The following is a 17,768-nucleotide window of genomic DNA, read 5'->3' on the forward strand; positions in this document are numbered from 1 at the left end:
TTTGTACATCACAAATTCTAGTCTCAAATTTCTTGTCTATATTTGGGCAATTTTGTGTGAAGCATTTTGCTTGATGTTGATAAAGTATATTTTCTATGGGTCGTTATAAGTGAATATATCAAAAAGCTAAAATTTCAAAGGGGAAGAAATTTCTTGGCTCAGCTCTGAGTTCATTATTCAATTAGAATGAAAGACTATGATTGATGTTTACTGGATAGGTGATATAAATGTGGGAGTCTCTGCAACCACTAGTTCTGGTAGTGTAACAATCCATGAGACAAAAAAGAAATTTCAATACCGCTCTGTAATTATTTCAGCACTGGTTGTGGGTGTGTTGTGGGTTATAGCCAATGAAATTCATACAGCACTCAGAGAAAAATCTTTCCCAGTACCTGTGTTAACATCTGAAGTAAAAAGTCTCCTGGTAGTCAGAAGGCAAGATAAACTACAAAGCCCCATGGGACAATTAACCACACACAATATAATGACTGGGAACAACACTGGATGGAGCCTGCCCCTGCTCAGGTGAGAAGCAGAAGAGAAATGAGTGGGAGGCAGGCTTTGTATAGGGTTTAGTTGTAGGTGATGGATTTTCAGGATTGGAAATATCTGCGGTTGGAGATTGCTGGTATTTTATGTTCTGAGCTTGAGCAAACTCAGGGATTTCTGAGCAGTTAAAACCTGTAAGTATGCTATCCATTCTCCCTGTAGACAATGTTGAGTGTAACTTTAGATTCTGACCCCAGAGTGGCTTATTTTAGTAATAATTAAGCACAGTATAATTTTGGAAAGAAAGTTCTTGGTAATAATTGTCTCAATCCTCTGTGCACAGTGAAGATGAAAGTGTGACTACCTCAAAAGTCTTTTGCAACGTACATGTGAGTCTTTCTTAAAGTTGGATTCTAAAATTAAAGGGCCTAGTGGAGGATCAAGCATACAGTGTAGAGGACACCAAGCTACAAGATACATGTCACATCTCCTGCAAGGCTTGTTTGTATTACCTGAGAAACAATCATCAAGGGAAGATTGTCTGGGACAATTTTATAGCTTGGGACTTTCAGGTGTTTTGTGGCACTACATCTAGCACAGCTCACCATGCCACTTGCTACCTACATTCCCTCACTTCTGGTCAGAAAAAAAGTGGACTTCTCATCCCCTGAAGAGAGAACTCTGGGGTTTTATATTCCTGGTTACCTTAGAGCTTATTTTTGACCACAAGGTCCTTTTGCTCTCTACAGAAAAAAGTATATTTTTTATGGATGTTTCTAGTTCTTAGGATGTTAATGTTGTGTTAGTGTAAATAGAAAGACAGTCAGATATTTTTAAAGAATATAAATTAAGTTGTTCAGATATACAAAGTGTGATGACATTGCTGACTCTATAGACATCAAACATGCAAGTGCTGCTGGCATAATCCCAGCAATCAGAACATTGGGGGAGGTGTATTATTCTTCATTTGAGGCCAGACTATTCTAAATCAAAGTGACTTTCCACCCTGTGGGACTCAATTTCCTCTTTTGGCCTTTCTGAACTCTCCACATGGGTCGAAGTTAATTTTCTAAACTTTTATGCAGGTGTGTCTGTGTATTTTTTTTTTTTTTCTCGAGACAGGGTTTCTCTGTATAGCCCTGGCTGTCCTGGACCTCACTTTGTAGACCAGGCTGGTCTCGAACTCAGAAATCTGCCTGCCTCTGCCTCCCTAGTGCTGGGATTAATTATAAAGGCGTGCGCCACCACTCCCGCCCCCTGTCTGTGTATTTTTAAATGTTTATTGCTATATTGGTAGAGAACTAAGTGCTAGCAGGATCTTCATATTGTCATTTCTATGGCCCATCACCAGGCTTACGTTTGTATATTCTTGTCTCCACACCTGCTGAGATATTTGAATGGCAGGCAGCTCTCTATGCCTATAGGTAATCCACAGAATTCTGGAGATGTCTCACACCTGATTGATTGTAAGAAAAAAATCTAACATCCAATCCCTGGGACAAGAATTGGAGGGTGGAATTTCTGGATGGAAAAAGTGATGTAGGGAAGAGAAAGCAGGTGGAAGAGATTTAGTGGGAGACAGAGAAGAGAAGAGATAAATGGGAACGGGGCAGAGAGGTAAAGAGCAAGCTACACATAGGTCATAGGCTTGAATAGTCTGAAATTTAAATGATCGTTTGTAGACTGCATCAGTGAAAGGCCTATGCTTTAAACTATATAGAAACCACCTTCTCATTATTTATAACACTGGTGTGTGCAGAAGTACTCCCACTACACTCACGTACATATGCAATGTGCATATATGTTTATATATATATATATATATATATATATACATATAGATACACACACACATACATATATATGTATATATACACACACACATATATATATACATGTGTATATATGCACACACACATATATATATTATATATATATATATAAATTTTAACAAGCGTGCTTTGGGTATTTAAGTCAAATTAGATATTGATTGGTTATTCACAATAAATTCATGAATCATTGACCTAGCATATTTTGGAGGAAGGACAAATTTTAGATGAATGTCTTTTTGGTTGGTTCTGTGTATATATTTCACTTTTTGTAGCTTGCAAAGCTCTTCACATAATGAGGACTGTGGAATATAAGTGCCAATGTTCTGGAGGCACCAGCTTGACCTCTTCATACACATTGAGTTGTGTAAGTCTGCTCATTAGCAGTGAAGACTTATTGTCAGTTTGTAAAAAGCAACACCTTTTGTTGTCAATGCCCTGCAGTGTTTGTTTATTTTTATGAAACCACTTTGTGGAACAACTCAGTTGATAAAACCCAGTGGAAAAGACAAGATCAACTGGAACTCCATCTCTCTCAGAATTCAGAGACTTCATTAGAATCACCTTCATACACTTAAAAGCTGGTTCTTTAAAAAAAAAAAAAATCCAAACATCTTACTAAGAATACAGCCAGCCGAACTCCATGGATTCTTGTACTATGGTGCTTTTCTATGCATTGGCTGAACCACAAGTGTGGCAATGCAGTGTACAAAAGTTCTTACCTTCTAATAGATGTGATTTTTCTTGGACCTTACAACCAGAGTTAATGCAACTTGAAGAATTTTAAGATTTAAAACTGCAGTTCTACTGTGTACTCAACTTTATGGTTTAGCATTTTTTTTTCAAAGAACAATGTAAAAACAAACATTATTTTCCTTGTATTTCTCTTGTTATCAACTTTTAAAACCTAACGTGATGCATTGGTGCAATGATAATTTATTGGTAAAATGGTTTTTTTTTTTAAAGATTTATTTATTATATGTAAGTACACTGTAGCTGTCTTCAGACACTTCAGAAGAGGGCATCAGATCTTTGTTACAGATGGTTGTGAGCCATCATGTGGTTGCTGGGATTTGAACTCCGAACCTTCAGAAGAGCAGTTGGGTGCTCTTACCCACTGAGCCATCTCACCAGTCCCAAAAATGATCTGGAAGTGTTGTGTAGGACACAAGAAACAGTACAGGAAAGAGAGTGAGAGGAAATGTGAAGCCTGGATATGTTAAAGGACAGCTGACCCTTCATATCAATATTTTACCAATTAGGAAGGATCCCTATGTATGATAAAAATATTTTGTATCCATGGAACCCAGAGCTGGGGACTCTTATGTGTTCATTGTAATGTGAGAAAAGAAGGTTTATCCTATCGATGAAGTATTTAGGTATTAACTTTTATGAGGAGGCACCCTAATTCTGAAGGAATTTATAATACCTGAAAATGCTGTTATCCAGCATCCTATCAACCAAGAAATCTGGTGCAGAAGGAAAATGAATTGTATCAGATTCCACCATTTTCCTAATGTAAGGTGTAAGCATGAGACTCAGATCTTAATCCTCACCACTGATTAGTCATGTTCCCACACTATAAAACAGTTCATGGTTATTAAACAAGAACCATTCACTAATATAAATTGGGTTATATGTTACATGTTTAGAGATGGATGAAATTTGAAGAGAAGTTGTTGCTCTTGCAGAGGAACAGGATTAGACTGTTAGCACCACATCACATTTCATAACCACTTCCAGTTTGTGGGAATCTGACTCTTCTTCTGATGTCCACTGAGAGAAAGCATGCAAGTGTGGCACACATATACACATACAGGAAGAACATTCATAAATAAGACTAAACAAAATAAAATGAACAATTTAATATTAAAATTGTCTAAAACCAGTCTAGAAGAATTGTATGGCATGCTTCTGCATGTGTATGGGAAGGTCTTTCCACAAGGCGTAGGGAATTGCAGAATTGTTTAGCCTAATCAGTTAAGAGTCCATGTGTTAGCTCATAATGGATCTGTTTGTTGGAAACTTGTAGAGAAAGCAGGAAGCAGATCTAAGAGAGGATATAGTCACAGGGACAAGCTTAAGAGGATGCTCTTTGGTGCTATAAGGTCCTGAATACTAATTTCTCTCTGGCACTCAGTAGCTGGATTGTCCTATATATCCAACAATGATTTAGCATTCACATGAAGTTTTAAGCAGATTTTTATGAGATGAATTGTAATATTCTATCTTTTAAATAGCCCAGGTAAGTTTCAATTGATAAATGACCTCACACCAAGTTTTGCATGCAAGTAAAGCAGAAACAAGTCCATCTTGAAGGAGGAGTAAGTTAGAAAGCTACACTTTTCTTCTCAACAGTGTGCATTAGACACTGATATGAGTGGTTATAAGTAAATAAGATGACAAGTTTATCATATTGAAGAAATCCATGAAATTTGCCATTTAGATTGAGTCATTGCCTGAGGTGGTTTTCTGTAAAAAAGTACAACACACTTAATAAATACATGTACTGTTTCTGCAGGTCAAATGAAATAAGGTGAATTCTAAGTATGTTCTATTAGGTAGAAATGCTCCCAGCAATTTTCAGATAGGCTTTAAGCATTCTGATTGCTATCTCTATGTTGTATCATGTGGTTTATATCAGTAAGAATTTTCTATAGATATTAATGGGATACAGTGCTGAAGACTCCTATTCAAAAGCATTTAGGAATATCCCATTTAATGACTTTGCTCTTTTATTTTGGAGTTATAAGGCTCTCCTACTCCATGTTTTTCCCCTTCCTGTAGCTATGGTTCATGTAGGTTGAGATTCTGAAGAGCAGTCATGGTGGACAGATGCAGAGAACCTGCCTTAGGTGGGAAAGAGTCCTAAGGAGCTAATGGGAGTGGTGGGAGAATGACTTGTTATTAATGATGGATGCAAGCTGACAGCTCTGTACTCTGTGGAGACAAGTCTCTAAATAGCTCTTTGCAGATGAAACCTCCTTTGCATGAGCTACTTCCTTAGGAATTATAAATCATTACAATCATTTACTCCAGGTTCTCTCTTGATTATTCTGAGTCAGCACTTTAAAACCTTAGCACCTTTACTCCTGTGGGGGGTGGGGGGGAACAGAAGTACATTTGTTTTTGTTTGTTTGTTTTGTTTTGTTTTTAAACATAGCAGCTCCTATGTATGTTGCTTGGATGCAATTTCTGGACATAGAGATTATTTTATTATTACTCTTTTCTTTCTCTTTCTTCCTTCCTTCCTGTCTTCCTTCCTCTCATTTTTTCCACACTCTAGATTTTATGGCCCTCCTGGTCCATCCTCTAACTATTCCACATCCCACATTTCCCGCCCACCTGTCTGTCTCTATAAGGATGTCCCTTCCTCCTCCCCACCTGACCAGACCTCTAAACACCCTGGAACCTCCAATCTCTCCAGGGGTTAGATGCATGCTCACTTATTGAACCCAGAACCAGCATTCTTCCACTGCATATGTGCTTGTGCTTCTGAGCTCTCACCTCCATGCTGAGCTAGAATCCATTTTAACCTCTCAGGATCATCACAACAGGTTTTGAACCCTGGAGGTTACATGAGAATCCTGGAACTCATTACAATCATGAAAAGAGTTGACTTCCTAGCAATAGTCTAATGAGACTTGGGTAAATCTCGAGTCTTCTTTCCCCAGCTTATGCTGATATGCGTGGGTGTCATAGAGTGTTACAGTGAACAATCAGGAAACCATTTATCAACAAAAAGTGCAGTATGTATTGTAATTTTGTTCTAGTTTTTCTTTCTTTCCTTCTTACTTTCTTTCTTTTATTCTTTTTTTTTTAAATTTTTTGACAAAAAACTAGACAGTTTTCCAAAGGAGTTTCTCTTAATTGCCTCACCCTTCAAGCAGTAAATAATATTGTGCCTTGACTTCACATCATTTTAATTCACCATTTTCTTTGACTGAGGCACCCACCTCCTCTACCTTTTCTTCAAGTCTGATAATCTGTTTCCCACAGGTTCTCTATGTTTTTTGTTGTTGTTGTTTTTGTTTTTTTTTTTACCTCACTGCATTTTCTTTTCAGGTTTTTGTGTGTGTGGTTTTTTTTTTTTTTTTTGGCATTCCTGAGCACCTATTGAACTCAATTTTAATATTTCATATTGTCCTCATTTCCTTCAGGCATCTGGTATTATTTTCTTGTTCATGGTTCATTTTGTTCCTGTCTGAGTGGATTTACATGGTTTACAAACTATAATCTCCCTGATCATGACTGTGTGTTTTCTATTCTTTATCTTGGATATCACGTAAATTGTGCTCCTTATAGGATACATATATGGTTTGCAGTTTGAGCCAAGGACATTTTATCATAGTTTCTGTTTGTTTTGGATGTCTGTTCTTAGCGTCAGAATTCAGAGGTATTGCTTAATTGTGTGCATTTTTAGCCTATGTTGCTAGACTCACAATATGAGAAGTTAGACAGGATTAGTTGTATCTGAAGGGTTCAGAACCCAGGTTCAGTGTCCTAGTACATCCAGCTCTGGTCTAGTCTGGCAGCAACCTTGTGGGGAAGCTGTGCAGAGTAGGTCATGGGAAGTTGTGTGAGAGGCAGCCTGCAACAGATTTGGGGGAGGGGTTCCTGATTGAGAGTGTGAGATTCCTGCATAAATTGATGAGTTTAAGGAAAAGACACCTTAAAAGCAAAGGAAAAAGCAAGCAAGTAAGCAAGCAAACAAAAATCCAAAACAACAAAAATTAGTGTGAAGAAGTGGGAAGCTAATGCCTTAGAAGAATTCCAGGAAGCTGTTGAATACTGGGCGGGTCCAGAAGGCGGGGCTAGGCAGAAGTGAGGGAAGTTCCATGGTTTCATCTTTCTCTTTGCATCTTGGTTGCCTTGTGGCCAGGAAGTCCTGGAGGGAGACTCGTGCCTAGTATCAGTGGAACATGAAACCTTCCTTAAGCAGCAGTTGCTGTGCTGGCCTCCTGGGACATTGAGTAGCTGGTCCTGTCACCGTCCAGGTCAGAGGAGCTGTTGTACTGATTAATGGGCAGGAGCAGGGCAGGCGTGTGGAGCATGGTTGCATTTTCTGCCTCCACTATCTCAATTCTGTTGTGGATATCTTACCATTATCAGGAAGTTTGAGATCCTGTGAATTGGGTTCATGGTGATGTTTTTTTTTTTTTTTTTTTGCCTATCAGAAACCTTAAGAACAGTAGTTCATTGCTGAATATTTGCTGTCCTGGAACTCACTCTGTAGACCAGGCTGGCCTCGAACTCAGAAATCTGCCTGCCTCTGCCTCCCAAGTGCTGGGATTAAAGGCGTGCACCACCACGCCCAGCGAACTTGAGCTTTGTGCAAGGTGTCAAATGTGGATCTATTTTCATTTTTCTACATGCAGACTGCCAATTAGACCAGCAGTGGTTATTGAAGATGTTTTTTTTCTATTTTCTTTTTTTTCACAATTTTTTTCATTATGTATTTTCCTCAATTACATTTCCAATGCTATCCCAAAGTCCCCCATACTTCCCCCCCCCCTTTTTTTCTATTTTCGAGTGACTCATTTTCATGCTTGTAAGCCCTCACATACATAATTATGTGAAAATGTCTTTCACAACCAGTGTCCCACTGGAAAATTTCTCAAAATATCTTTCTCACCTCACTTATGTGCAAGTGTCTTTCCTGACTGTGCTGGCACTTACCCTGACACTCTTAAGAAGGTAGCCTTCATGCTCCATGAATCCTGTCCCAATATTTATTGATTTATGTCTCCACAGCAGCTAATTGAGAATCAAAGATGTGGCTCTCCAGTTAAGGGCACTTCTTCTTGCACTATGTAGGTCCTGAATATCTTTTACCATTGTCTGGGTGCTATAGCTTCTGCATTTCTGAAGTCTACAGAGCTACATGCAGTCAAAGATCATGTTCACTAAAAAATTGAAATAAATAAACTTTATTTAAAAATTAAAAATGATCTGGAAGTGTTGTGTAGGACACAAGAAACAGTACAGGAAAGAGAGTGAGAGGAAATGTGAAGCCTGGATATGTTAAACGTCAGCTGAACCTTCATATCAATATTTTACCAATTAGGAAGGATCCCTATGTATGATAAAAATATTTTGTATACATGGAACCCAGAGCTGGAGACTCTTATGTGTTCATTGTAATGTGAGAAAAGAAGGTTTATCCTATCGATGAAGTATTTAGGTATTAACTTTTATGAGGAGGCACCCTAATTCTGAAGGAATTTATAATACCTGAAAATGCTGTTATCCAGCATCCTATCAACCAAGAAATCTGGTGCAGAAGGAAAATGAATTGTATCAGGTTCCACCATTTTCCTAATGTAAGGTATAAGCATGAGACTCAGATCTTAATCCTCACCACTGATTAGTCATGTTCCCACACTATAAAACAGTTCATGGTTATTAAACAAGAATCATTCACTAATATAAATTGGGTTATATGTTACATGTTTAGAGATGGATGAAATTTGAAGAGAAGTTGTTGCTCTTGCAAAGGAACAGGATTAGATTGTTAGCACCACATCACATTCCATGACCACCTATACTTCCAGTTTGTGGGAATCTGACCTCCTCCTCTGATGTTCACTGAGAGAAAGCATCCAAGTGTGGCACACATATACACATACAGGAAGAACATTCATAAATAAGACTAAACAAAATAAAATGAACAATTTAATATTAAAATTGTCTAAAAGCAGTCTAGAAGAATAGTATGACATGCTTCTGCATGTGTATGTGAAGGTCTTTCCACAAGGCATAGGGAATTGAAGAATTGTTTAGCCTAATCAGTTAAGAGTCCATGTGTTAGCTCATAATGGATCTGCTTGTTGGAAGCTTGTAGAGAAAGCAGGAAGCAGATCTAAGAGAGGATCTAGTCACAGGGACAAGCTTAAGAGGATGCTCTTTCGTGTTATAAGATCCTGAACACTAATTTTTCTCTGGCACTCAGTAGCTGGATTGTCCTATACATCCAACAATGATTTAGCATTCAAATGAAGTTTTAATCAGATTTTTATGAGATGAATTGTAATATTCTACCTTTTAATTAGCCCAGGTAAGTTTCAATTGATAAATGACCTCACACCAAGTTTTGCATGCGAGTAAAGCAGAAACAAGTCCATCTTGAAGGAGGAGTAAGTTAGAAAGCTACACTTTTCTTCTCAACAGTGTGCATTAGACACTGATATGAGTGGTTATAAGTAAATATGATGACAAGTTTACCATATTGAAGAAATCCATGATATTTGCCATTTAGATTGAGTCATTGCATGATGTGGTTTTCTGTAAAAAAGTACAACACAATAAATACATGTACTGTTTCTGCAGGTCAAATGAAATAACGTGAATTCTAAGCATGTTCTATGAGTTAGAAATGCTCCCAGCAATTTTCAGACAGGCTTTAAGCATTCTGATTGCTCTCTCTGTGTTGTATCATGTGGTTTATATCAGTAAGAATTTTCTATAGATGTTGATGAGATACTGTGCTGAAGACTCCTATTCAAAAGCATTAAGGAATATCCCATTTAATGACTTTGCTCTTTTATTTTGGAGTTATAAGGCTCTCCTACTCCATGTTTTTCCCCTTCCTGTAGCTATGGTTCATGTAGGTTGAGATTCTGAAGAGCAATCATGGTGGACAGATGCAGAGAACCTGCCTTGGGTGGGAAAGAGTCCTAAGGAGCTAATGGGAGTGGTGGGAGAATGACTTGTTATTAATGATGGATGCAAGCTGACAGCTCTGTACTCTGTGGAGACAAGTCTCTAAATAGCTCTTTGCAGATGAAACCTACTTTGCATGAGCTACTTCCTTAGGAATTACAAATCATTACAATCATTTACTCCAGGTTCTCTCTTGATTATTCTAAGTCAGCATTTTAAAACCTTAGAACCTTTACTCCTAGGGGGGGGAAAAAAAAAACAGAAGTACATTTGTTTTTGTTTGTTTGTTTTGTTTTGTTTTTAAACATAGTAGCTCCTATGTATGTTGCTCGGATGCACTTTCTGGACATAGAGATTATTTTATCACTACTCTTTTCTCTTCTCTTTCTTCCTTCCTTCCGGTCAAGAATCCTTCCTTCCTTTCATTTTTTCCACACGCTAGATTTTATTGTCCTCCTGGTCCATCCTCTAACTATTCCACATCCCACACTTCCTGCCCACCTGTCTGTCTCCATAAGGATGTCCCTTCCTCCTCCGCACCTGACCAGACCTCTAGACACCCTGGAGCCTCCAATCTCTCCAGGGGTTAGATGCATGCTCCCTGATTGAACCCAGAACCAGCATTCTTCCACTGCATATGTGCTAGGGGCCTCTTATCAGCAGGTGCATGCTTCCTGGTTGATGATTGAGTGTCTGAGAGATCTTGGGGGTACAGGTTAATTGAGAATGCTGGTCCTCCTACAGGGGGGCCCTTCTTCCTCAGCTTCTTTCAGCTTTCCCCTAACTCAACCACAGGGGTCAGGAGCTTCTGTCCATTTGTTGGGTGCAAACATCTGTATCCAACTGCTCTTGGGTGTTTCAGAAGACAGTCATGATTGTCTTTGTGATTGCTCCATAGCCTCAGCAATAATGTTAGGCCTAGGGGTCTCCCCTTGAAAGGTTACAAGGAAAAAAAAAAAATAAAAAGCCGGGCGTGGTAGCGCACGCCTTTAATCCCAGCACTCGGGAGGCAGAGGCAGGCGGATTTCTGAGTTCGAGGCCAACCTGGTCTACAAAGTGAGTTCCAGGACAGCCAGGGCTACACAGAGAAACCCTGTCTCGAAAAACCAAAAAAAAAAAAAAAAAAGAAAGGTTACAAGGTTGGGGGGAATCATAATCTGATATTGGGTTCGGGAAGAGGACTGAAGCCCTGAGGGCCAGTAGAAAGAATGGAAACAGGCAACTTTGGGCCTCTTTAGCAAATTTGGGATCCTACTTTGGGCCTGTTATTTGACCTTCTTTTCCTCAGGCTCTTCTCCATTTCCATCACTGTAAATCTATTTTTTTTTTTTTTTTTTTTTTTTTTTTTGGTTTTTCGAGACAGGGTTTCTCTGTATAGCCCTTGCTGTCCTGGAGCTCACTTTGTAGACCAGGCTGGCCTCGAACTCTGAAATCCGCCTGCCCCTGCCTCCCGAGTGCTGGGATTAAAGGCGTGCACCACCACGCCCGGCCATCACTGTAATTCTTTCAGACAGGAACAATTATGGGTCTGAATTTTGACTGTGGGATGGCAACCCCATCCCTCACTCAATGCCCTGTCTCTTTGCTGGAGGTGGGCCCCAAAAGTTCTTTCTTGCCACTGTAGGGCATTTAATCTAGTGTCCCTTCTTTTGGGTTCCTTGAGTACCTAACCTACCGGGTCTCTAGTACATTCTGGAGGGTCCCCCAATTCCTATTTCCCAAAGTTGCCTGTTTCCATACATTCTTCTGGCCTTCTGGGCTTCAGTTCTCTTCCCTCAACCAATATCAGATTATGATTCCCCCTAACCCTGTCACCTTTCTCTCCCTCCTCACTTTGGCCCTTCATTTTGTTGACCTGCTTGAGTTCTGTGGGCTATATCTTGGGTATTCTGGACTTTTTTAATGACTAATATCCACTCATTAGTGAGTATTTACCATGCATGTCCTTTTGGGTCTGAGTTACCTCACTCAGGATGATAATGTCTAGTTCCACCCATTTGCCTAAAAAACTTAGGATATCCTCATTCTTAATAGCTGAGTAATATTCCATTGTGTAAATGAACTACAGTTTCTGTATCTATTCTTTTGTCATGGGACATATGGATTTTTTCCCCTTCTGCTTATCACAGATAAGGCCACTATGAATATCGTGGAAAACATGCCCCTGTGACATGGTGGGGCATCTTTTGGGTATATTCCCAAGAATGGTATTGCAGGGACTTCAGATTCTGAGGAAACTCCACATTGATTTCCAGAGTAGATGTAGAGGTTTGCAATCCCACCAGCAATGGAGGAGTGTTCCTCTATCTCCGCATCCCCTCCAACATAGTTGTGACCTGAGGTTTTGATCTTAGTCATTTTGTTTCCTGTAAGGTGGAATCTCAGGGTCATTTTGATTTGCATTTCTCTTATCACTAAGGACTGAACATTTCTTTAAGTGGTTTTCAGCCATTGGGGTGTCCTTAGTTGTGAATTCTCAGTTTAGTCATACACACCATTTTTTGATTGGGTTGTTTGGTTTTTTGGTGGTTATCTTCTTAAGTTCTTAATATATTTTGGATATTAGCCCTCTATTGGATATGGTGATTTTTTTTCCCAATCTTTATGTAGGTTGTTGATTTCCGTTATTGACTATGTTGCTTGCCTTAAAGAAGCTTTCTAGTTTCAGGAGGTCGCATTTATCAACTCTTTTTTGTTTTTTTGTTTTTGTTTTTTGAGACAGGGTTTCTCTGTATAGCCCTGGCTATCCTGGAACTCACTTTGTAGACCAGGCTGGCCTCGAACTCAGAAATCCGCCTGTCTCTGCCTCCCAAGAGCTGGGATTAAAGGCGTGCACCACCACCGTCCTGCTCAATTCTTGATCTTAGAGCATGAGATATTTTAGTTCTATTTAGGAAAATATCCCCTGGTGCCTAATGAGTTCAAGGCTTTTTCCCACTTTCTCTTCTTTTAGGTTGTGTGTATTTGATTTTATGTTGAGGTCCTTGATTAAAGTGGCATTGGGCTTTGTGCAAGGTAACAAATATGGGTCTATTTCCATTTTTCTACATACAGACAGCCAAATCAGACTAGCACCATATCTTGAAGATGCTTCCTTTTTTCCATTGTATATTTTTGACTTCTTTGTCAAAAAAACACGTGTGTGTAAGTATGTGGTTTTATTTCTGGGTCTTCAATTCCATTTCATTAATCAACTTGTCTGCCTGTGTTCCAATACCATGCTGTTTTTTTAACTATTGCTATGAAGACAGAATTAGACTGTTTCCTTTCAGGAATAGCAAATACCATTTGCCCCTGAGTCATCTCTTCAGTCCAGGGATTTACATTTCTGGTACACTTTCATGATAGAGCCTGAATATAATCCTGAGTTCTGTTTTTTAGAAACTGAGTGAATTATTCTAAATGATACTTATATGCCCAACTGCTAACCATGTTAGATGGATGAGCTCAAATAATTAAGAAAAGAACAGGAGGGCCCCCAGTGGAGGAGCTAGAGAAAGTACCCAAGGAGCTAAAGGGGTCTGCAACCCTATAGGTGGAACAACAATATGAACTAACCAGTACTTCTGGAGCTCGTGTCTCTAGCTGCATATGTATCAGAAGATGGCCTAGTTGGCCATCATTGGGAAGAGAGGCCCCTTGGTCTTGCAAACTTTATATGCCGCAGTAAGGGGGAACGCCAGGGCCAAGAAGTGGGAGTGGATGGGTAGGGAGGTGGGGGGCTCTTCGGGACTTTTGGCATAGCATTTGAAATGTAAATTAAGAAAATACCTAATTTAAAACAATAAAATAAAATAAAAAATAAAAAAGAAAAGAATAGGGATGAAGTCAAAGAACCTTAGATGATTCCTTTTTTGTGTAATCTATAATCATGTTAGATCAATGACCTCAAATAATAAAGAGAAGAACATTGCTGAAGTCAAAAGTTTCATATTTTTAGTTGTGGCAGTAATAAACTCATGAGTAATAATGTATCCATAAAAAATGAAGTGTTAGTATGATTCTTATACATCTTAATATGGTCATTTCCATTATAAAAATCATTTTACTTTATCACTTTTTTCACATATATCATTTAGTTATACATGTATGTCTAACCATTCTGAAGGGAAACCACTGTGTAAGTTATGAAATTATTATCTGTATTGATTTTGTCATATAGTCACAAACATTACATTATATTAATGCTACCTATTGCTAACTATTTATATCATTAAATATTCTCAAATTAATTCTTCATTAAATAATCATTTAACTCTTCTTCATATAAAATTCTTATAAAATCATATCACAAGGTATTTGATTGTATGTCTTGTTTGTAATTTTGTTTGTATACACTGACTTTACACTTCCTAACTGCTACAATAGAAAGAAACGTATTTCTTTTAAGTCATTCTTGTATTTGGTCTTCTAACTCTCTTTCTTTCTTCTAGAAAGGATGCTCCATTGTATATAGGTCTTATAATCCAAACTGAGCATCTTAGACTAGCTGTTGACACCCAACTTCAGACAAGAGAGATACAGGGTTCCTATCTGAGCAAAACTGGCAGTTGTAGAATTTGGAAGCACAGTTTTATTCACCGTCACTTTACTATCTGTAAACTAGATGTAACACTGGGATTGTTCTTTTTATCAAAAAAGTGTCCATAAACATATATTCCTGGATGTAGACCTCAAATATATACATTACATTGTCTAAATGTATGCTGTAAGTCTGAGTCCATTAACTCATCTACCTTTTACTGAGAGAAGACAACACAATATGAGTATGAAAATTTTAGATGATACCATTTCTTAAAATGGCCTCATAGTTCCCATGACCTAACATACTTCCTGTTCTTGATTAGATTTCAGAATATGACATGAATTCTCTCTCTGAAAGGCAACCTTAAATCCAATCAGAATATCTTTTACTGTAATTGGTTTTTGTCTGCTGCTTTCATAAAGCACCATGTTCAAGGAAACTAATAGAAGAAAAAGACTACTTTGGGTAAGGCTTCCAGAGGATAGCCATCAACCATGGCAGGGAGGACTGATAGAACATAGCTATGTTGTTGAAGTAGAAAGGTGAAAGATCACATCCTCAACCCCAGTCACTAAAGAGGAAGAGAGAATTAAGATGCCTTGGATCTATCTATTCTTTTTTCGCATAGCCAACCCCCAGTGTCATACTTTATTCACTAATGTTCCAACAACTAAATTCCTCAAAACATTGTGACCCACTGAGGATCCAACATTAAAAGCATTATTCAATAGGAGATTTATTCATTCATACCTAGTAATCAGTCTTCTAATATCCTTGTACTTTTTAAATTGATTTTGATATCAATGTAGAAGACAAAGCTCTAATTTTTTGTATGGGTTTCCTGTTTTGTTTGTTTGTGTGTTTGTTTGTTTGTTTGTAAAACAGGGTCCCACACTCTATTCCTGACTTTCACATGTCCTGATATAGAGACCAGAATGGCTTTTAGGTCACATCCCTGACAGCTAGGATGAAAGACCTTTCGTTGACGAGCTGATTTTTTTTTTTTTTTTGTTTGTTTGTTTGTTTGAATGCTGTATCTTCACATATTGGCCACTGAGTTACCACCAGGCTTACAGAGTTCATTTCTTGTTTCATTTCAGAGTGAGCATTCCTTAGATTTTTATATCTCTGGATAAGATGTTCACTTCCTGCATATGTATAATTATTCTCTTACCCACTTGTAGGAATTCTCTGGAATTTCATTAAGTTTGTTTCTGCCTTCTTTGAATTCCTGTGCTTGTTCCCTCTTTATGTCATTTGTCCACATTGAATGATGTTCAGATTATATTTTGACTTTTGCCTCTTGAGTTTGTTTCATAATTCATTTTGTCATGAGAATTGGTATTGCATTAGTGATTTGGGGTAGGGAAATTTTATTAACATTGTCAAATTGCTGTAGCTACAGCCTCTCAATTTTCTTTTGCTGTGTGTCATTTAGGTCAGATGACAGGGATTTCCATATCAGGTGTTGTGAATAAACTTTGAGACTCTAGGGTGGTGGGAGGAACTAGGTTACAGTTACAGTCTAAATATATCATTACTTACTTTCAAGACTGCACATTGTCAAGATTCCTAGTATCATTTTGCTTTTAATGTTTATATATATAAATGTGGTTTAGCATTGTCTATAATGGTGTTGTATTTATTTTATCTCTGAATCATTCGGACCTTGATGTGAAATTTCAAGAAGAATTCAATCTTTGTTCTTCACAGAGACCCTGGGAGAAGGACAACAAGAAGAATGAGTGAGTCTCTGGTAAATACACCACAGGTCAGTGTCCTTTCCACATTTCTTTCTTTTTTTTTTTTTTTTTTTTTTTTGGTTTTTCGAGACAGGGTTTCTCTGTATAGCCCTGGCTGTCCTGGAACTCACTTTGTAGACCAGGCTGGCCTCGAACTCAGAAATCCGCCTGCCTCTGCCTCCCGAGTGCTGGGATTAAAGGCGTACGCCACCACGCCCGGCTTCCACATTTCTTTTTTAAAAAATCTTTTTTTATTCAAGTCATCCAAAACTTTTAATCTCTATATGTGGAATGGTATCTAAAGGGCTTATTTTCTATGATATATATCTTTTGTAATAATGAGAATTTAATGTTTTCCCTTTCATGCATATAATGGCTTTATATTTTAGCTTGATTTTTATATTGTGAGGATATATAATTCCCTTGGACTAGAGACCTGCATGTCTCAAATAGGATCTATTACAATGATGGTCAAAGAACAGATTGATAGGTATTTTCTATGTTGAATAAGTTCTGTCCTTTTGTATTAGTGTGAAGTAAGGTCTCTTGTGCCACATAAATTGCATTTTAGGGATGGTCAGGTTTCTAAACACAAGCTTGTGAATGAGGGTATAGAAATAAGTATAAATTTATATCACTAAAGAACATATAAAAGAGTAGAATTTGTAGAAGGTAAAAGTATAAGAGATCCACTGTCTTGAATCCTAATAGTAAATATATTATTAGCTCCCAAGGGTCACAGATAATGGAAGGAAAATATCTTTCTTTACCATTAGTGTGATTGTGAGCTGATATAGATTTCAGTATTCTGAAAACAATTTTTTCACACCTCATGTCACACAGTAATCACAATTGACACCTGAAATCTATTTATCTCAAGAGAGATACTATCCCTGTGGAAAATTCACAATATATAGATATTTATCCCTCCTTTTGGTTTCAGAAATAATTTTAAGTACTGTTTTCTTCACCTTTGTATTTCATCACATGAACTATATTAGTAAAATTTTTCTAGAGAGGATAGCTGTGGTGTTGTGCATAAACCATCAATTTTCAAAAATAAATGGATTTCCTTTCTTATTTTTTTGTCTCTTTTTCTTTAGAAGGGAAAGGCTTGAATCAGTCTATGCTAATCCTCTTCAGCCAAGCTGTGCATTACATAGGGAAAACTGAAGGGTTGTGGCAATGTTTCTATATTTCATTACGATACTGTTTTCTTTAAGTACATAAGTGTATATCTGAAGGTTTTTATGTACACTGAATGATACATTATGCACCTAAAACCATGAGTACAGCACCAAGCCCTGGGACTGAATTCAGACATAATAGTGAGCTGCAATATATTTAGAGAGAATTAGATTAGTTTTTAAAGTAGAAACAACAAGTACCTTTACCCTTTAATCATTTGTTCATGGAGCAGGTTTACATTTTTTGAGGCATATTTGAAATAAAGACAATATATAGTCTGTATATTATAATTTTTGATAAACAAAGGAAGAATGATAGATCACACTTCTATGA

At 37.8% G+C, this 17,768-nt stretch overlaps 1 protein-coding gene across 1 annotated transcript in view; it reads left to right on the forward strand.

Annotated features, from left to right (window-relative positions):
- LOC110288391 (uncharacterized) overlaps positions 1–17,768 on the forward strand; it is a 125,033-nt gene that overhangs the window by 29,897 nt on the left and 77,368 nt on the right. Inside the window, exon 3 of the mRNA XM_085838604.1 lies at positions 16,219–16,276. Coding sequence (XP_085694730.1) covers positions 16,247–16,276 — 30 coding nt within the window. The 5' untranslated portion in view covers positions 16,219–16,246. The remainder of the gene's footprint in view (positions 1–16,218; positions 16,277–17,768) is intronic.

This window comes from Mus caroli, unplaced genomic scaffold (assembly GCF_978045245.1).
Source record: "Mus caroli unplaced genomic scaffold, Mus_caroli_1 scaffold_6, whole genome shotgun sequence".
Taxonomy (NCBI): Eukaryota; Metazoa; Chordata; class Mammalia; order Rodentia; family Muridae; genus Mus; species Mus caroli.